The following is a 20,628-nucleotide window of genomic DNA, read 5'->3' as shown; positions in this document are numbered from 1 at the left end:
GGTGAGAGGCGGCGAGGGTGAGAGGCGGCGAGGTGGGGTGAGAGGTGGCGAGGCGGCGAGGGTGAGAGGCGGCGAGGCGGGGATGTTGAGAGGAGGCGAGGCAGGGAGGGTGAGAGATGGCGAGGCGGGTGGGGCGGGTGGAGGTGGCGAGGCGGGGAGGGTGAGAGGCGGCGAGGCGGGGAGGGTGAGAGGTGGCGAGGCGGGTGGGGCGGGTGGAGGTGGCGAGGCGGGGAGGGTGAGAGGCGGCGAGGCGGGGAGGGTGAGAGGCGGCGAGGCGGGGAGGGTGAGAGGTGGCGAGGCGGGTGGGGCGGGTGGAGGTGGCGAGGTGGGGAGGGTGAGAGGCGGCGAGGGTGAGAGGCGGCGAGGCGGGTGGGGTGAGAGGCGGTGGGGCGGGTGGGGAGGGTGGAGGTGGCGAGGCGGGGAGGGTGAGAGGCGGCGAGGCGGGAGGGTGAGAGGTGGCGAGGCGGGTGGGGTGAGAGGTGGCGAGGCGGCGAGGGTGAGAGGCGGCGAGGCGGGGGGGTGAGAGGCGGCGAGGCGGGGAGGGTGAGAGGCGGCGAGGCGGGGAGGGTGAGAGGCGGCGAGGCGGGGAGGGTGAGAGGTGGCGAGGCGGGTGGGGCGGGTGGAGGTGGCGAGGCGGGGAGGGTGAGAGGCGGCGAGGCGGGGGGGTGAGAGGCGGCGAGGCGGGTGGGGCGGGTGGAGGTGGCGAGGCGGGGAGGGTGAGAGGCGGCGAGGCGGGGAGGGTGAGAGGCGGCGAGGGGGTGGGGGGGGGAGGTGGCGAGGCGGGGAGGGTGAGAGGCGGCGAGGCGGGTGGGGTGAGAGGCGGTGGGGCGGGTGGGGAGGGTGAGAGGTGGCGAGGCGGGGAGGGTGAGAGATGGCGAGGCGGGTGGGGGGGGGGGAGGTGGTGAGGCGGGGAAGGTGAGAGGCGGCGAGGCGGGTGGGGCGGGTGGAGGTGGCGAGGCGGGGAGGGTGAGAGGAGGCGGCGAGGCGGGTGGGGTGAGAGGCGGTGGGGGGGTGGGGAGGGTGAGAGGTGGCGAGGCGGGGAGGGTGAGAGATGGCGAGGCGGGTGGGGCGGGTGGAGGTGGTGAGGCGGGGAAGGTGAGAGGCGGCGAGGCGGGGAGGGTGAGAGGCGGCGAGGCGGGTGGGGTGAGAGGCGGTGGGGCGGGTGGGGAGGGTGAGAGGTGGCGAGGCGGGTGGGGCGGGTGGGGCGGGTGGAGGTGGTGAGGCGGGTGGGGTTGGCTGTGGTAGGACCCTCAAGGAGGCAGCCCCAGCCACGGAGTAATCCATTCCCCCAGCCCGCACTGCGGCACCACCAATGCCCCATCGCCACCAGCCACCCCACTCCGCACTGCTGCAAACCCTGCAGTGACAGTCACTACACTGGAGAGCAAGATTCCTGCGAAGTGCTTTGAGAGGTGAAAGGCGCGGTGCCAAATGAGAGGAGGAAGAGGGTCTTATTGCTGATGATCAAAAGCCCCCAATGCCTTGGACTTGTAGCCACAGAGAGGCTGATACCCCCCCCTCGGTCCTGGGTGCAGTGAGTGAGTGAGTGCTGGTGATTTACAGGTGCGCACCTCTAATAAGCGGTGGTGGGCTCCAGGGACATGCGCAGAAGCGGCGGCGGCGGGCGGCGGAGCAGCGCATGCGCAGAAGCGGCGGCGGCGGGCGGCGGAGCAGCGCATGCGCAGATGTGCAGGTCGCCGCCATGACCCGGAGGGACGCGAAAATGGCGGAGAAAGGCAACAGGAGCAAAGGCCAAACCGGGAGGGACACAGCCGTGAGTGACCGACTGGCCTCACCTTCACTGGTGCAGAGAGAGAGAGAGAGGGTATATGTACATATACGGATATATATATATATATCTAAATACTGTATATGTTCATATATAATGAGTGGGTCAAGAGAATTGAGATTTTTCACCCACAAAATACACAGTCACTACACCTTACAGCACTTTTCCGCGAAGCGCCTCGGAGACGCCTTAAGGCCCGACATCAAATGCAAAGATTACTACTATCAGCAGCAGCAGTTGTAGTAGTAGTAGTAGTAGTAGTGTCGTATCGTCGAGTTGTCCCCTGAAAGCGCTTCACGGGATACCGCTGTGAAGTGTAGTAACTGTGCATTTGGAGGTGATCGGAGAAGGGCAAAACTCGGCAACGTTAAACCGTGGAAAGCCCAATAACAAATTCGGTTCATGTGACAGTAATGCATTGTACAATGTTTCGTATCCGGTTATGCTGAACTCCCCCTCCCCCCCCCCCCCCACCACTCCCCCACCACCACCCCCCTACCACCACCCCCCTACCACCACCAAGTGTACTTAATGCCTTTAGACTGTATAGCGCTATAACTGAGACCTGTTTAATGCTCATATTGTTTTATTACCTGTGCAGGTCCAGGGCACAAATGACAACAGTATTGTCAGTAAATGCTCAATGGCCAGTTTGGGCTACTTTAGTGATGATTTCCTGAAAAGATTTGTGAATAAAACTACCAGGAGGGCTCCACTGATAAATCGGTATGTAGCTATTTGAGTTTTGAGAAGCAATTGTACATTTTGATGCATATCGCACCTTAACCTAGAATTTCCTCCACTGCTGGGGTGGGAGAAGAGATGTACACTGTCTTTCTCCAAATAACAATGTGTTAATGAGTGTTGATCCAACAGACATTACTGCATTGTGTGTTTGCTTGAAGACCGTATTTCTATGAGGTGGAAGATTCAGTTCTTCCCACTCAGCTTCGTTGCTAAAGCATCTACTCAGTGAGAATGAGCCATACAAACCTGGAAGTTCTCCACTTTCAAACCCGAACCTGTTGCTAAATGAGCTGACCTCACCTCGGGCAGACATTGGGGTGCGACAATTAGACTTAATTCCCCACCCAGAGAGATGGAAAATTAGTCAGGGTTGTTTTTCGTTCCTAATCACTACACCACTGTGCAGTGCTAACCCCCTTCCCCTTTGCTATAAAGTGTTGTTGCTTTATGAAAAGTGTCACACTTTGGAATGAAGTCATTTAAAACCTGTAGAAATCTGCAATCTTACCGTGAATATTTTTCTTTGATAGTGGTTACTATGTGAGGGCGAAAGCTGTGGATTATGTTCTGCGCTGCTTTTTGAAAAAGACGGTGAGCCACTCCAGGAGACAGGTGAGTGTGTTGGGATTCACTCCCTACCACGTACCTCCTTGGCTGAGGGGGGAAGGCAGACAACCTAGTCTCCCTGGAATTCACCTGGATGTGTAGCTAGGCTCGGGAGGAATGAGACACAGCCCCAGGCAGATTATACTGTGGCTTGTTTCCTTGTGAAGATGCACCTACCAGCTCTGTCAAATCATACTGGCTAGAATCATAGGCCCAAACCTGTAATCTTGCCACTTGTTCATTGTGAGAGAGAATGGCAGCCTGTAATAGAACATGGTCTTATTTTTATCTGCCCATTTTCAAGCTGGTAGAATGGAATTAAATTGACTTTCAACGGCTGTGATTCCAGAAACGTAATCACCCTGAGTAATGTGTATTCTGTGATGTTATAGCTACACATAACTGGACTGTGTGGAAATGTACATAGATCAGGATTAAACTTTATAATGTGTTCTGGGAATAAATAATAATAATAAGAATCATTACATTTGATACAGCGGCTTATCAATATGTTATCGCTGTGTCTCACAGTGCTTCACAGGGTATAATGTAAAGTTGGTGGACTGTGTATTTTGTAGGTGAAACGCAGCAGGCAATTTGTACATAGCAATATCCCGTAAACAGCTATTGGGTGAATGACCCCCTTCCCCTTTGCTATAAAGTGTTGTTGCTTTATGAAAAGTGTCACACTTTGGAATTAAGTCATTTAAAACCTGTAGAAATCTGCAATCTTACTGGATTTCCGCTTGGATCCGCAGTCTTTGGCAACTTGCTGACATGTACATTCTTCATGCGATTGCCAAGACTGAGCACGTCATTAACTGACTTACAGGACACTGGGAGAAACGTTGGAGAGATATTAATACATAGGATGTGTGCACTGGGGTTTGTTATTAATAATAATAATAATCTTCGCGTTTGATATAGCGCCTTATCAGTCTTCGAGACGTCTCAACGAAACACAGCAGCCAATTGTACACAGCAGCGTCCCATAAACAGTCCTGGATTGAGTGACTTTTTTTTAAGGAGTTATTACCCCCGGAAAAGTGATCCGCCAGTCGACTAATAATTGGGTTCCTATTTGCTGTTACGTAAACAGAGGGTTGTGGAGTAAAGAAACTTGCCCATTGTTTTGTCCTGTGGGAATTAAACCCAGGTCTCTCGCTTGCTAGGCAAGTAACCACTCTAACCACTGAGTTACAGGACTGCAGTATGAGTATTGGTTAGACTCAAGGTTGCAGTATTCTGCTTTTGTTCACTTTGCTACAGATCTTGTCTCTTGGAGCTGGATTTGATTCCTCATATTTCCGACTAAAGGCCAGCGGAGAGCTAGAAAACGTGGTCATGTATGAGGTGGATTTTCCAGATGTTGTTCAGCGGAAAGCTGCGCTGATTAAAAACAGCCAAGAACTTGTGCAGCTCCTCGGCTATATTGATGAGCTGAAACCAGCACAGAATGGTATGATGGGTTATCAGTACCGGTAGGTAAATGCACTGCCTAGTGTGCTCTGGCTCAGAGAGGTTTGAGCTTTGCTGTGTGCTTGGTTAGCTTAGATGGGATAGTATGATTTTTAATGTACCTGGAATGGGAGGCGAAAGCCATATCAAAGGATACCTATAAGTAGATACCTATATGAAGGATAGAAGTTTAAATGGGTATGGGGCTAAGATAGGGTACTGTGATTGAATGAAAATCATGCACTAAGACCCTGTGCAGACTCGGATGGGTTGAATGGCCTCCTGTGCCATAAATATCTATAATTCTAGGATTCTGCCTCCTGATTGTATCCAATAACCACTGTTGGAAATGCACAAAGTAGAGGCCAGGTTGAGGTGCTTGTGATGATGATAATGGTTGCATTTGACAAAGCATCTTATCATGTTATTGAACTGTCTCAAATCGCTTCACTGGATTTACAGTAGAGTGCAATGATTGGGTATTTTGTTTGCTAATGCGGTAATCAATTTTGCTTCAGCACTGTCCCACAACAACAATGAAGTAAATTACCAATTTTATCTGGAAGATGGTTGATCAGGCAACCAGGGGAAACTCCCTTCTCTTTTTGAATAGTGTCATAGGATCTTTTAACGTAAACCTGAACAAGCAGATGTGTTGTTGGGTGATGTGACTGATAGCAACAACAATAACTCGCATTTATATAGTGCTCTTCACTCGGGGCAGCATCTTGGAGCGCTAAAACTTTTTATGTAAGTCAGTTAATGCCGTGCTCAGTCTTGGCTGTCGCATGAAGAATGTACATGTCAGCAAGTTGCCAAAGGCTGCGGATCCAAGCGGAAATCCAGCCCGACAAGAGTGATTGCCTTCTGGAGAGGAGTAGAGAGAAGAGAAGGGAAATATAAATTAGAAATATAGGAATGAAGGCATGTACAGTGAAATCTGATTATGTCACATTATTTAACGTATAAATGTGAGGGCTGATGTGTACACTGGACTGTTCAACCATTGACTTTTGAACTTAAATTCTGGTTCTTTTAATTAAAGTGAAGTTTGAAAGAGCCTACATTCTTATCATTCTTTGTGCTTAATGCACTGCAGATGCTGTGTGTTTAAGTGCCATGGATTACAAGTTACTTGGTGTTGACCTGACTGAAGTAATGAAGTTGGATCATGCCCTGATGGAGGCCGGCCTGGACCCTTGCTGCCCGACGCTACTGCTGTCAGAAGTTGTACTGACTTACATGCAAGTTGAAAGGTAATTAAAATGCAAGATTAAAATGTGAGATTTCATTTTATTACTGTGCTGCCTCGAAGTTACAGCATTCTTCCTGACAAAGAAACCCTCACTTCAAATTTAGTCTTAAATTTGCCCTATGAGTAAATAAAACCGGGTTATCTGGGATAGGGAGAGACTGTTCATTGTAAAGTGTTCCTGTTGGTAGATTCAAAGAAAAAACAGATGAGATTTAGAACAAGAAAAGTTCAGATAATTGAAGCCCTTCAGCTCATTGAAACCATGAATATCAAGCCTACCTTCCTGCTATATCAAGCTGTTTCCTAACTGAGTCAGGGCTCACCTTTCCTGGTAACCCATTACAGCTTTTGTTTGTCTTCCCCCGGAGAGCAATCAACAGCAGTAATTGGTTGTATCCATCCTGGTTTCCTTCCTAAATGTGTCCTTCACAACCTTGAAGATCTTGACCTTACCATCTGAATTGTACTGTTTTGGGTTTATTTTCTTTATATTGCTATATATCGAAATGCAAGGGTTTTTAGAGGAATAATTTTGTTTGCTATATTACATCAAACCACAGCATAGGAGCTACACGCTAATTAAAAGGCCTCGCTGTGAAGAGAAAGGAAATCTTGCTTGTTAGTGCTCTCCTTCCTTTCGGTTGAGTTTACGATGTATTTTAGACTAACGTTGCAACAGCAAATGAAGTATTCGTGAGGTCGGGTTTTCTGACCTGAGTTGAATTGTTTTCAGCTCCTCAGCAGTAATCCATTGGGCAGCGGAACGATTTTCATCGGCAGTGTTTGTAATCTATGAGCAGATCTGCCCAGAAGATCCCTTCGGGCAGGTCATGCAGCAGCACTTCACACAGTTGAACGCCACACTACACGCACTTGTTCCGTTTCCAGGAAAGGACACTCAGCGGAAACGCTTCTTAAGTGAGGTCAGTTCAAGGTAGTGGTGATTACATTTAATCTGCTTACATCCACGGCGATGAGAGTTCAAATCTTCCCATACAACGCATAGTCACCCTCATTATGGTTCCATTCCCACCACTCATACTTCCCTTCATGAGAGGCAAATAGTGTTTTGCCCTCTTCCAACACACCAATGTATCTAATTGTTGCTCATAGGATAGCTCATCCCCAAATATTGATGGCCATCCATGTTCTCCTCTACCTTGCTTTTAAGGCATGGACAGTGCTCCTTTTTCTGGGTAGCTTTCACTGTTTGTAGTAATGCCTCTGTATGGTAGGAGTAAGCACAGAGTGGTTGATTGCTCTGCCAAGCAGCTGTATTATGTCAGCAAAGATGATCTTGGTGTCCCTGTGACTTTGCAGTTTCAGTTCTGTCTCCTTATCCCTCACTGGCTGCCTCCCAGTCTTGCGCTGGCATTTAATTTTGATAAAACCCAGTGCAGACTTTCTGAGATCATCACTCCCACCTCGATAAGGGATTACGTCCACATCGCTCTGATCCTTATTGACCTGCTATTCATTATTAACATTCAATTGTATTTATTTTAATCATCCTGGAGTTCTTGTGAATCACCTTTGAGTTCTAACTTGATAGTTGAGGGTGTCTTCCTTCATTGACTTGTGTGGGCAGGGAAAATGTAGCCAGATTTCTATCAAAGTTTTTGAATACAGTTTGCAGAGTATCTAAGAAAATACTTAGCAATGAAAGTAACTAAATAAACATTGAGGACAGCCCACATTGATTCTTTGTATTGTTTTCCACCAAAACATTTAAATTTCTAATGTTTTAAAAAAACGATAAGGATTCTTTTTCAGGCAAAATGTGCAAGTTTTGCCACGTGACGTTCCTTTTAGGGTTTTTCTTGGTGGGGGGGGGGGAGTCGGGGAAGGTGGAGAAGACCCAAATACACCTATCAATGGTCTGTAAGCTGGAATTGCTAATACTAATGTATTGTTTTTCTACACCTATCATATGTTTTTTGCAGTGTTATGGTGGTTTAAAATACATTATATGTGCAGGTATACACATACCTAACTAATGTATACACATGTGTATACCTAACTAAGGTATACACATAACTAACTAATGGCAGAATTATTTTTATTTTAAATGTCTCTGAAATGCTGTACTCTGTCCAGCGCCTTGGGACGTTCTCCCGACGTGAAAGGCACTGTACAAATGTAATCATGTTGTTGTTGTTGTTAGGGCTGGGAAGAATGCACTTGCCTTGACATGAATGAGTTTTACGTTGGACTTATTCCAGAAGAGGAGAAACAGAGAATTGAAAAGCTGGAACCTTTTGATGAGTATGAGGTGCATATTAACTTTTTCTTGTTAGTTAACCATTTTTGAAACATTCAACACTGAAAGATCCTGTCAAAATGTAACTGCCATAATGTAACTATCTCATAACTATCCCATAAATCCTGAAAAATCGAGTTCATAAAAATATCTAGTGGAAAATATTCTAAAGTGGAACTCGATAAATGTGCAGAATGTTAGCATTGCCCTTTTCCTACTCGGTCAAAAATATGCGTGTTCCTAGAATAAATCCAATGTGGCAGCCCATGGCATTTTCTCATGAGAGTATTATCATTTTCCTTTTTTACTTCTGAATGAAATTACCCATTTATTTAATTGCTTGCTCTCCATATTGCTACATCAAATGATTAATCTGCTATTTGGTGCTTTTTTATCCCCCCCCCAAATTACAGATTGAGTGTGTTTTTAAAAAGTAAAAACCATGAAGGTCCTTACTTCCTGGGAACGCATCCAAGAAGGAAATGGACCTTTAATTCTCATTGCTTCTTGGAGTAAACCTTTACTGTGAATAGTTTGTTCTTGGGTTAACTCGGATGTACTGCTGCAGTTCACAAAGAGTTTACAGCGCCTTGCAGCATCCTCCTGACGTGATAGGCGCAAAACAAATGTAAATAACAAATACAAATGTTCTTGTAAACAAGAACCATAGAAAAGTACGACACAGGAGGGAGGCCATTTGGTCCATTATTTTAGTCAGGGCTTGTTCCTCCAAGAAACCATCCATCCTAATCCCAATTCGCTGATCTTTCCCCGTAGCCTTTAATATCCTTCTATATCCGTGTACTAATCCAATTTCTTTACAAATGCCCCCAATTTTCTCTGCTGTAACAGTCAACCCTGGCAAATCATTCCATACTTTTTTTTAACCCTCTGGGAGAAGACATCCTTGTGGACCTCTCCTTTTACTCCACTGGTTATAATCTTGCGCTTATAATTATAGTGTAACATTTTATTTGATATTTTTGTCAATGTTTTGAACTATGATAGAAATGTAGAAACCTAGTAAGACATGTAAGCTCAAAAGCAAGAAAATATTTTTCTTTTGGAAATCAAGCAGATAAACATGAATCCACCCTGTTGTCAAGTGTCTAACTGTACCATTTTTAATCAGCACAAGCTTCAGATCAGTTACTATATTACTTAATGTGGTAAAGTAGGCAGAATTGGATTTATTGATGGGTCTGGGCAGAGTACTCAATGCTGAATACAGCATCAACGGTTTGTGTAATGGAAGCTGATATTTCACATTATCTGAAGTATTGTTTTTTTTGTTGAACTGTGCTTCAATTACTACACTTTGTGAAACATTCATCCATGCAGTTTTTGTATTAGGAGTGAGGTAAGGAGTGTCATTTAGGCAATATTGGCCATTTAGGCATGAGACCACTTAACCTGTCAAATCCGTTCTGCCACTTTGTTTGATCATGTCAGGACTTTAAATCCCCATTCTCCATATCCTTTAATTCTTTTATTTCCCAAGTATCTGTCTGTCTCCAAGTGAACTTTTGGTCCCAAAACCTGTTAAGTGATGTGTGAATGTGTGGAGTCATTTTACCTTCATTCAAGCTGTTGTTGGGAGAAGAGCCAAGAGAGTGCATGCATTTGGGTCCAGGGGAAAAATTCAGCAATTGTGTTCTTATTGTATGATATCAATTCAGATAGTGCTTCAGCTTCAATGTTCAACAAATGTTAACTTACCCCCCCCACCATTCATTGTATATACAGTATATATATTTTTTATATTAAGGAATGGCATCTGAAGTGCTCTCACTATTTAATCGTCAGTGCATCAAAAGGAGATCTGAAACAGTGTCTGTTGCTCCCACCGCCTCCCATAGGTAAGGTCAGCAAAGTAAACTGCGATCGGTGTTAGAGATTGGCCACTTTAATATTCTTTCAGATAATCACACTTAGATTTATTAAAGATCTGGATGTGGAAATATAAATGAACAGAGAATATAAATGTGGCACAAAAAATGCAGTCTTTTCACTTCCAAGCTGCATGTCTGCAAGTTACACCACATATATTCTGATATGCAGGATTGTACGTTACTTGTTGAGCTAACTTTGTTATAGAATGTGCTGAATCCATCTCGTCAGAAGTTTACTTGTGAAGAGAAAGAAGGCTTTCATTGATGCTAGCCAATGGGCAAAACATTAATTCTGCAACAATCTTTGGTGTGATTTTTATTTGAAAATCCTTGTGGAATTTAGTTGGATAAACTCTGCCTTTTTCCAAGAAGTCAGAAGGTTCAGACTTTGAATTTGAATTGAATGTCTGCACTTTGAACTCATGGCCTTGGCTGACACTCCAATGCTTTGCTGGGGGAGTGCTGCATTATTGTAAGTGTGGTCTTTCGAATAAGAAATATTGAGATATCATCTGCCTATTCAAGTATCATTAATCCTATGGTATTACTCAAAGAGAAGGAAGTTTTTCCTGGTGTCCTGACCAAAATTGCCCCAGATAAAATTGGTTATTCACTTTATATCTGTTTGTGGGACATTGCTATGTGCAAATTAGCTGCGTTGATTGATGACAGAATAGAACGTTGCTACACTTCACAGTAAAAATCCTGTGAAACGCTTTGAGTCGGCTTGAGAATGTGATAAGGTGCTATATCAAATTGAAGGAAGGATTATTATTAAGTAAAACTCTGCTTTCTCTACAGAGTTCTGTATGGGGAAATTGAAAGCTCCTGACCATCTTTTGGTGTCGGTATCTCTGTGCGAGATTGATGCAAAGAGCCCAACACTGAAGAGGTTTGCCCACAGTTCTGCACTTATCGCTCCTCACATAGTTGTTACCAGCGGAGGATTTGGGGAGAGAGATGGTCAGCATGGACGCCTCAGAGATGTTGAGTTGATGGTGAAAAGTGCATCAGTTTGGAAATGCATTTCTCCCCGAGATGAGAGATCAGCCACTTTATTAAGTATGTTTTTTTTTAGAAGGTACTAATTTCATCTCCTTAGAAATGTACTTGCGAAATTAATTTCAGTTAATGCATACAAGTTTTCTTAGAGAACGGTAATTTTTGTGAAATGCTCCAAAACTCCTGACTGTCTGGTGATGTGTGGAGGCTCCAGGTCCCAGTACTAATGGGATGCAGTAACGTTGGGAAGTAACGTTGACAATGCAGTTAGGGAGCATGCTCTTTTGGACAGTGCACAACCTTGTTTGTTTAATAAGATAGAGTGGCTTTATTGCAACATTTCCAGTTTGTGTGTGTGGGCGCGTTTTGAATTCCCTATTCTTTCCAATGGGAGCTACTGAACCCCTCGCAGCTTTGCTAACAGACAGAGCAGTCAAGACCGTGAACCAGTCTGGAGCAGTCATCAGTTCAGCTGCTTTCTAAGATGTAAAACAACAACAACAGTAAGATTGGAATACAGTCAACAGAAGTACTTGGCAAGCCTCAATTTCAAATCCGGGCCGGGATCACATAATTTGAACTCCAGTTCACTTCTGACTTTCTGATTCTCACAATAAATGTGTTCTGATAATCTTGTGAACTGCTTTCTGTAAGATGCTTGAACTGTTTTGTTTTAATGTTTCAGCGGAGCGGATGTATCACAGTACGACTGCCCTTTCTGACGGACGCTGCTTAATCTTTGGTGGCCGAGGGTCTCCTCTAAAGCCAGCCACCAGCGTGCTTTGCTTGAAATGTAAGGTAGCAAACGATGCCACCTCCAGCAGCAGCCTGTCCGTAGAGGAGGTTCAATGCTTTGGTTCTGGAGCTTCCCCACGATGGAGACACACGGCAACAGAAATCACTTACAAAGGTAGCCATAAAACTGCTGAACCTCATCAATAAATAACCTGTTTCCATCATCCTCTGCCTTCTCATCTAGATTTCAAGAAGTGCAATTAAGTAAAAAAAAATTACACCTGGAAAGTTATTTTACTCAGGAAAAGGACAAATGTACTGATTCTGTAACTTCATGTCAAGTACAGCTGCACAATGATCAATGAGTGTGTGCAAGATTAATAATGTATTTTAAAGGACCACCAAAGAGACCGTTACTCGACACTTTCTGATATGCAGGAGCGCAAGAACATGTTTTGTTTCTCAGGTGCAACTGATCGATGTAAGAGTACAGTGTGTCCTTGGACTCGGTGATTATGTTGGCCTGTAATGTTTAGAGTGTATTTATTGGGAAAATAATTCACGTGTTCCTAAGACCATAATAATTTTTAAAGGGAAACTGGATAAATATTGAACAGGAACAATTATAATAATGTAATAATCCTTTTGAAACAGCACCTTCTCACGTCATCAAGATGTCTGAAAGCACTTCACAGGATATACTGCGAAGTGGTGTAACTATTAGATGGGTGAAACTCAGCAACTAATTTGCGTAATGGCGCACAAACAGTCATGGAGTGAGTGACCGATTTCACTAAAAGAATACAGGAGAGGGGAGGGAATTGGAATTACAATACCAGGCGCCAGTAGGAAACAGGTATCAGCATGGGCCGAATGGAGCTTCCATCAGTTCTGTGATCCTTTGATTCGCTCATCTGGCTGGGATTACAGACACAGTTTGGGACACAGACTTCTATCACCCCCTTCCTCACCCAACTCCACTGACTTCCCATCACACTTCCCATCAAGATCCTCGTCCTTGCCTTCAAGATCCTCGTCCTTACCATGCCTCCATGGCCTTGCTCCCTCCTACCTCTGCAACCTCCTAACCCCTACCAACCTGCCCACTGTTTCTGCTCAGCGGGGTCTGGCCAGCTTCACGACCCCTGCCTCGCTCGCCCCACCATTGGTGGGCGAGCCTTCAGCCGCTCTGCCCCCACCCTCTGGAATTCCATTCCACAGTCCTTCTGCCTCGCCCACCCCCTTAGCTCCTTCACAACCCGTCTCAAGGCCTTCCTCTTCGACCATGCCTTTGGTCACCCTCCTTCCCCTCCATGCCGTCCACTCTCCCCAATCCTGACCCTCGGCTCGGGTCCGAAACACTGATTGTCCAGTGCCCTGGGACGTCCTCCTGACATGAAAGGCGCTACACAAATGTAATTTTGTTGTTTGTTGTTGTTCTGGTCAATAAGGCTTGTGGCCTAAGGGCTGTATTTGTACCAATCATCAGTGGATTTAATAGAAAATACCTCCTTAAGCTCCATTCAGAGTCTAGAGTTGCTATACTAATTTTTCCTGTTGTCAACAGTACCTTTAATCTTATGTTTTTAAGGTCAGCGGTATCTGTTTGTTTATGGTGGCCGTTCTCCCACTGAGCTGGTTCTGGGTGATTGCTGTTTCCTTAACCTGGAGGATTACAGCTGGACCGATGTAAGTGAAATCACTGATCTGTGAAACTTTCTTTGGTTCACTGGAGTAAATCCCATTTGCTGATTTAAAAATTATATTGGTGTGAAATGCTTACATACTTTATATACCTCAATCATACCTGGTCTCACCTCCCTTTCAAGGCAAAAAATATTATAAGAATCAAGGACATTCTGTTTTAGACAAGCCAGAAACAAACTGGGAATGGACCATGTGTAGAATTTAGCCCTTTCTCATAGGAGAACTACAAGAAATAGCCATCTAACCATCCAGCTAATGTTTTCTTGTCAGATTCCAATTGATGGACCCATCCCAGAAGGCCGACATTCCCACAGTGCCTGTACGTGGAATACCGGAGTGCTAATTGCTGGAGGATTGGGAACAGGCCTGATCCCTCTACAATCTGTGTTCTTCCTTCGACCAACTTTGTCCGGATTTATTTGGGAAAAAATAGAAACCACTTCTTCCATTGTTCCAAGGTAAGCAGTGCCACCAAAATTGTCAACGTGAGACTTGCACTTATCAGTTGTGAGAGAGATTCAAATAGAGAGCCACTGCAATAACCTACTGGGCTACCCCAGTCACCCACATTTTAATACTTTCCTCATTAGGCCAGCAATGGGTAAGGGATTTAAAGTAACGAAAGTAAAATCCAACGCATGCCATGTAACATTCTTAATTTCCCTGATAAAAATGTGCCTTTGTGAAATGCTGAGATGTCATCTTGTGTAAACACATGTTGTTGTTGTTGTACATGAATTGTGATACATCCTGGGGTTAATTCGGCAGCTCCTGACTTTAAATATTTACCTTTGAAAATTAAGGATCTGCATTGGTATAAACTTTGTAATCTGTAGGCAAAGATAATACAGATCTGAGCTTTGCTGTTTCTTAAATTTTCTATTCAAATCTTGTCTGATGCTGCTATTTTTCACATTTGTATTTAATTTGGAAAAGTTTCCACTGTTCACTTCCAAATGGTGATATTCCATCAAATTAAAACCATCATAGCATTTAAGAGAGAATTGGGGAAACATACTTGAGTGGAAAAATAAAATCAAAAGATGCAGGGGAATGGGATTAGTGTAGATAGAACTTGTTGGGGAACAAGCAACATAGATATGATAGACTGAATAGCCTCCTCACTGCTGTAAACTCTCTGATTGTATCAAAAAAATCCCTTCCTGTTAATTAATCTGCTGTGAGGAGAACAAAACAGCATATTTTAGCAGGAAGCCAAACGTTTTTTTATTAAAGCTGGAACATTCACGGTTACTCTTTCAGATACTCGCACACTGCCCATATTGTTGGGGATGAGCTTGTTTTAATCGGGGGTGTGTGGATCCACTCTGATTCCGTCCCTGCAGTAACCCTTATCAACCTGTCAACAGGAGAGAGTGTTGACTGCTACATCGACACAGTAAGTAGTTATGATTTTGAGAAGTGTCAATGTGGTAAAACTACAATTTCAATACTCTTGTTGAATAGTATCAGAGGAGTCATTATTTTTTCCCTGTTTTCAGCATTCATTGAAATGGCCTCTGATGTTGCACAATCACAGCAGTGTCTTGTTAGCGGAGGAGCAGCAAATACTTGTATTAGGAGGAGGAGGAAACTGCTTTTCATTTGGAACTCATTTGAACCAGCAGCCAATTCTCCTGCACCTACCTAAACTGAGATGAAAGCACTGCCTAAACAGGCTTGAGGCGCAGCCTAAGCATTGTCAGAGGCTTCATTGGTGACATTTTGGCTCTGGCCGTCTTTGAATCTGTCAGAACTGTTATGTGAACAATTGTGTATTGAAGGGCCAGGAACCCGACTGGCATGGTCAGTGTACACGTGTGAAGATGGACGTTGGTTACACTTTCTTAATGCGTTTATATACTCGTCTACAGTTCTGCTCAAGAAAATAAGCAAAAGTAGCACAGTGACATTCTGGTGGGGAGCACCACTCAGTGGAAGGAAGGTGTGATTTTTTCCTGGAAAATTAAATTTACAGTCTCATCCTCGCCCTCAGTTGTTCTACAAGCCCATTGCATCTCCACAGGAACTGTCTAAGGAAGAGTCATTCTGAGAGCAGCTGAAGGACAGAATGGGCAGAGACCTGGGAGCAGGTTAAACTATTTGCTCAAGGAATGGCGCCTATTGAAAATGTAGCAACTGAAGAAAAGGGCAGGAAATTTTGCTGCTATTTTTGTGTTTGATTGCTCCTTCCCAATTTCTGTATGTTTAAAAAAAAATGAAGCTTCCTTTAAAACAGAAAGTTATCTTTGGCGAAGTACGGGAAGGTAGTTGCCCATTAAGTGTACCCCAGCAGTAACCAGCACCATTAGGAGAAAAGGTTTGGGACACGTGTCGTGGGACTGCCAGGATGGAAGGCAAACTGGATGGACCTTGGTCTTCTTTCACCTGGTAATTTTTTATGTTCTTATGTAGAAGGGGGTGAGGGTGTAAATGAACAGAATATTTCACAGGACTTCAGAATGGGATCACAGCTTCGGTTCGACCTTTAATTTAAGAATAAAGCCAGCGCACTTACAGAATTTGCCTCTGTTAACCTTTAACTTGCCCATGTAACAAGGTACTTAACAGCTGACGTGGCATTTACTGTTAAGGCTTAAAAGTCACAACATAAATTAGTGGGTTGATCTAATTTGAGTATCCTCACAAAGGAAAAAAAGCTGCAGTCAACCAGTTTTAGATTTGAGTAAGCCCTTTCCATAAGAGGCACTGCCAGTCATGTGTTGCCACCAAATTTATTAATGCGATTTATACGTTATTTAGAGGCAAATTGATCTGTTGAAAAGGAAAAGCTCTGCTTGCTTAGCTATTCAATGATACGACGGAACGACTCCACTGTTGAAGAAGTTGCTCCCCAGTCTGCAGCTTTCTTGTACTCTCCCTTCTCCAGGAGGTACTGCCTTCCACGGTAATTGGCTTGTTCATAGAAAACCCAGGCACCATCCAGGACATTGCAGGAGTCGATGTGCTGAATGTGGAATTGTTCAAAGACGGATGGACAGTCCTCTGTAAACTCAATTGTTTGACTTTCATATTCACCCTTGTTAACGATTTGTATCTTGTAACTTGCTGAATCTACCTACAAGACACAAAGTGGTTTGTGTCAGAGCTGGAATCGACAGAACGAGCAATCAGATTGTTAAAGGCAGGGCCTGTCAGTGCAATACTAAACCACTCATCTGCTGATCATGATGAACATTCAAACCTGCTTTATGCATAAATGGAAGAAGTTCAAGCTAAATGAAGCCAGTTTTACTTATGCGAGTGAGTACAGCACTGGTTAGACAGTGTGTTGTACTTTTACAGATGTGAAGGTACGTTTGTAATACAGCAATTTGAATAAAACGTGTTGAAACTTAACGAGAATGGGTGAACAGTAAAAAAAAATTCGGATCAGAGTACTGTATTTGGCTCCAATAAAGTAGGTAATGGTAGCAGAGGCATTTTAGATTGATTGACCTACTTCTGTGCTGTAGTTTTTGTGGTTAATTGTGTTTTGCTAAATTGCATCTCCTGGTGATTTAATACAATATGTACTGTGCGTCGGATGAGGCTGGGAGATCCAGTTGCGGATTGTAGCTTCAATGCTATTGCCACTCTGGATATATTTAGCAGGTTATTTGAAATACACCCAAAAAGAACATTGAGGAACTTACCTGATTGATCAAGCGACACGAAGCAACGTGGTCATTAAATCCCATCCAGCGCCTGTAGTCAGCGTATTCGCCCTTCGTGAGGATGTACACGTAACCTGCAAAGTTGGGCTTCTCATACAATGCCCAGGCCCCGCTCTCAACTTTGCTGGAATTGCAGCGGGCAAGTGAAGTGTGGAAATCTGGGCAATTGCTGTCACATTCATAGCGACGGCCCAGAAAATTCCTTTCTTCGTACAAAGTGATCTGCAGTTAAAGGTGAAATTATTCACAGGATATTTGTCAATGTCAAACCTTTCAGATTTTGAAGTTTGAATATTACTGTAAACTCATCTTATTATTTCCACCCTTTTGGAAGAATATATAACATAACAACATAAGAATTTGCTCGGCGAAAGAAACACCAAGGTCCATCTAGTTCGTCTTCCATCATCCTGGCAGTCGCTTGACATGTCGTGACCCAAATTATATACTGTATCCTGAGATATTATTTTCTAGCGGAAATCTATGTAATTTGTTCTTGAAACAAGCTTTGACGGTCTCGTTAAGGAGCCTGTTCGATAAGTTTACTAATTAATTAGAAATTGACAAAGTTAATATCTTTCAGTTTCTTGAAATTCTTCACCGTGGAGCTTTCCACACTTGGAAAGGGTACAATTGTTTCTTTGTCGGTGTGTTCATTGGTGTGCTAATATCCAATGAGGTTTACAATGCAAAACCTTCACCATATATTGTGAAGCAGAATCATTTCAAACCTAAATAAAACATCCCTTCTGTGAATGCTTTTGATGAAGCATCGATAGGAAATGTTTCTAATTCTTTGACGAGGAAAATATGCATGGCATTGTGTAAGGAAGGAGGAGATTCCTGTTATTTTCCTGCTTCACAGATTGTTAGATTTAAAAGATTCTCTCCCAAAAGGCAGAGGGTTATTCTCGATGACCTCACCCAAGAGGCTGTTCATGTGTGTGGTAAGACAGTGAATGTTGGAAGCCACACCTGGTTCGTATCCACCCTCATACACTATCCACGCATATAGTTTCCAGCAGGATCCACAAACAGAAACCTGATTTTATTTCACTCCTCCCACCATCCTTAGACATTCTGTATTGTCCTTCCTCCCACTGACCTACATCTGCCTGGCTTAGATCAGCTAACTCAGCCCGTCCCAAGGATTGAGCTTGGAACATCCTAGTCCTTGTGGCATTCTTGTGCATTTAACTAGATTCTTTTGGGGAGCCTTATTTCCTTCTCTGACTCTTATCCTGCCCTCCCCCCAATACTTGCACTCCATTGAGTGTTGGTCAGCCATCGTTCACCCTACTCCTTAAAAAAAACGAGACAAAATAGTACGCCATCAGTTTCACTACAATTTTACATTCTCTGCCAACAGAAACAGTACATGCTATAATGTGACAAGATAGCAGGCAGCGTGCAGTCCTCTGTGCTCATGGCAAAGCTGATAACTGACAAAATCCATTGTATGTGGCTTGTCAGATATAACTGGTACTTACTTACAAAGGACTAACTTAACTTTCCACAGTCTCCTGTAAAAACAACTTAGACTGAAACATAGATCTACTTCGAGTCATACTTACTTTCCCCATTTTTGTTTCTTAATCTTTGGAGCCCTTTTGAAAACAATTGCTTTAAAGAGAAACGTGAACACCGCTTTTATACTCTGCTGGATTTACTGGACCGAAACCCTTTGTCATGAAAATGAGATAAAAATATCGAGTCAGTAATTTCAAATCCAGGCAAGTTTTCTAGAAAAACTGATAGGATAATAAAGTAACTAGAGCGTGAGTTCCTCTTAATTGTTTGTTATGCCAGTTGGATTATTGTTGTGGATTAATTTACCCGCTTTGCTGACTAAATTCAATAAAAGCACGCAGACAATCAGGAATGAGAATAATTGGAATGATTTGTTTTAATGAAGTTGCTGAACCGAAATAAAACTCAACAACAGGTGTGCATCAGTTACTGACTTTGGAAAATGATCAGAATTGGTTGTTAATAGAAGTTCCTCCTAAACTCTCTTTTAGATCTGTTATTGGCTATCTTATTTATTTTGGAATCATCAACAAGAGAATACAGTCTATATATGTCCACCATAGCGAATCCTTTTGTAACATTTTGTAATTTGATCTCAGGTCTACTTCAAAAAATAATAATTTGGTCATTTCAATCCACGACTGTTTGTGGGACACTGCTGTGTGCAAGTGGCTGCCATGTTTCACCCACAAAGTATACAGTCAATTCACTTTACAGTATATTCTATGAAGCGCTTTGAGACCTCTATATCAAATGCAAAGATTATTCTTATGTATCTGCCAATGCCCTTCATTAACTGTGATGAATGGCCTGATGCCCATATCCCCTGGTTTATCTACTAATTACCTCTTGACAGCCCATGGGAACCTCATAAGAAGTACTGTATGTTTTTTTATATAGGTTGTTTTTCCTTTGCCAGTAGGTGGAGGTCTTCACAATGTCATTCCCGTGTGCATTAGGGTGACGGGTCAGATGCATAGGAAGAATACATGTGTTCAGAAAAATGGAGGAAAATGTGGTTGAAAATAGACTGGAAATAACAAAGATTAATAATTTCATTGTGATTTAAGATTGTCAAATTAGTTGAATTGGAGGTTTTTTATGTTGTGGAGTCAACCAACAGGACTCCAGGTTTTGCTGCTTAAAATCATTGTAGCCAGCAGTGAGACCTCTAATGTCTGGATCACATTTGAGCCTTGGTACCAAAAATAAAAGGTTTTAACCCACTGCTAAGGTTATTGAGGTGTCAAATTCTCATGTTGGCAAAAAAGAATCACCTGTGCAGCATGTTTAAACCACACGGGTTCTCAAATGTTCCATCAGATTCAATTAAATTCCTTCAACACTTGACAACTAAGTGCACAAAAGCCTATTTTGACTTCAGTTTTGCAAATGTATCTCTTGGAAATGATGCGTAGCTGTTTAAATGATGCTCAGCACTTCAGAAAATCAGATTTATACAGTGCAAATAGATTCAATAGGCAATACAATTAAAATATTCAGTAGCAATAAGCCATACAGGAAAGGAAGGCCCCAGCTTCTGTGGGAATGTAAAAGGACTAAAATACGTAAAGTACAGAGTCTAGACTATGATAAGATTAAAGTTGTTTTTTAGGCAACAACGTAGATAAATTAGAGCAGAACCAGTGTCCTTGTCCTGTCTGCAAATGTATAATTAAACTTGTGATGACTGAATATTGCTTGTCAATCAACAGCAAGAATTGTTTTGAGACATGAGGTGATCGCAAATAATCATGTATATAAACTGATGGGACTGCCCCATTGGTAGAGGGAGAGTACCGACTCTTCTGAGAGACGTGCTATTGTATTGCCTCTCGCTTTCCCTCTCCTTGCTGCAAGTATTAAATAAACTATATTTTTGAGCTAACTCTGTTTGTGAGTGTTCGTTTAATCCTAGCTATAGCGACTACATCCTGGGTTCGACACTTCCATCTCTGGTCTGTGCCAAT

At 43.5% G+C, this 20,628-nt stretch overlaps 2 protein-coding genes across 2 annotated transcripts; one reads left to right on the top strand and one right to left on the bottom strand.

Annotated features, from left to right (window-relative positions):
* Positions 1-1,695: 1,695 nt before the first annotated feature.
* Positions 1,696-17,514, top strand: lcmt2 (leucine carboxyl methyltransferase 2). Its single transcript, XM_007900093.2, has 14 exons — positions 1,696-1,774; positions 2,391-2,515; positions 3,067-3,148; positions 4,412-4,601; positions 5,700-5,856; positions 6,589-6,778; positions 8,020-8,127; positions 9,884-9,974; positions 10,809-11,069; positions 11,695-11,919; positions 13,336-13,433; positions 13,722-13,909; positions 14,715-14,850; positions 14,954-17,514. The coding sequence occupies exons 1-14, from the start codon at positions 1,703-1,705 to the stop codon at positions 15,110-15,112; spliced, it is 2,082 nt and encodes a 693-aa protein (XP_007898284.2). The 5' UTR covers positions 1,696-1,702; the 3' UTR covers positions 15,113-17,514.
* Positions 16,258-18,711, bottom strand: LOC103182950 (gamma-crystallin S-like). The gene is made up of 3 exons (XM_042336230.1): positions 18,703-18,711; positions 17,104-17,350; positions 16,258-16,526 (listed from the first exon to the last, which is right to left on the bottom strand). The coding sequence occupies exons 1-3, from the start codon at positions 18,709-18,711 to the stop codon at positions 16,258-16,260; spliced, it is 525 nt and encodes a 174-aa protein (XP_042192164.1).
* Between the last annotated feature and the right edge of the window lie 1,917 nt (positions 18,712-20,628).

This window comes from Callorhinchus milii, unplaced genomic scaffold (assembly GCF_018977255.1).
Source record: "Callorhinchus milii isolate IMCB2004 unplaced genomic scaffold, IMCB_Cmil_1.0 Scaffold6, whole genome shotgun sequence".
Classification (NCBI taxonomy): Eukaryota; Metazoa; Chordata; class Chondrichthyes; order Chimaeriformes; family Callorhinchidae; genus Callorhinchus; species Callorhinchus milii.
This window is presented reverse-complemented; position numbering and strand designations above follow the sequence as displayed.

Bases quoted from the DNA above. Each gene is read 5' to 3' on its own strand.
- lcmt2 (XM_007900093.2), top strand. From the start codon at position 1,703: ATGACCCGGAGGGACGCGAAAATGGCGGAGAAAGGCAACAGGAGCAAA. The intron at 8,128-9,883 runs GTGCATATTAAC...TTTTATATTAAG, and splicing joins AACCTTTTGATGAGTATGAG to GAATGGCATCTGAAGTGCTC. The intron at 14,851-14,953 runs GTAAGTAGTTAT...CCCTGTTTTCAG, and splicing joins TTGACTGCTACATCGACACA to CATTCATTGAAATGGCCTCT.
- LOC103182950 (XM_042336230.1), bottom strand. The intron at 16,527-17,103 runs GTTCCTCAATGT...TCTTGTAGGTAG, and splicing joins TCGCTTGATCAATCAGGTAA to ATTCAGCAAGTTACAAGATA.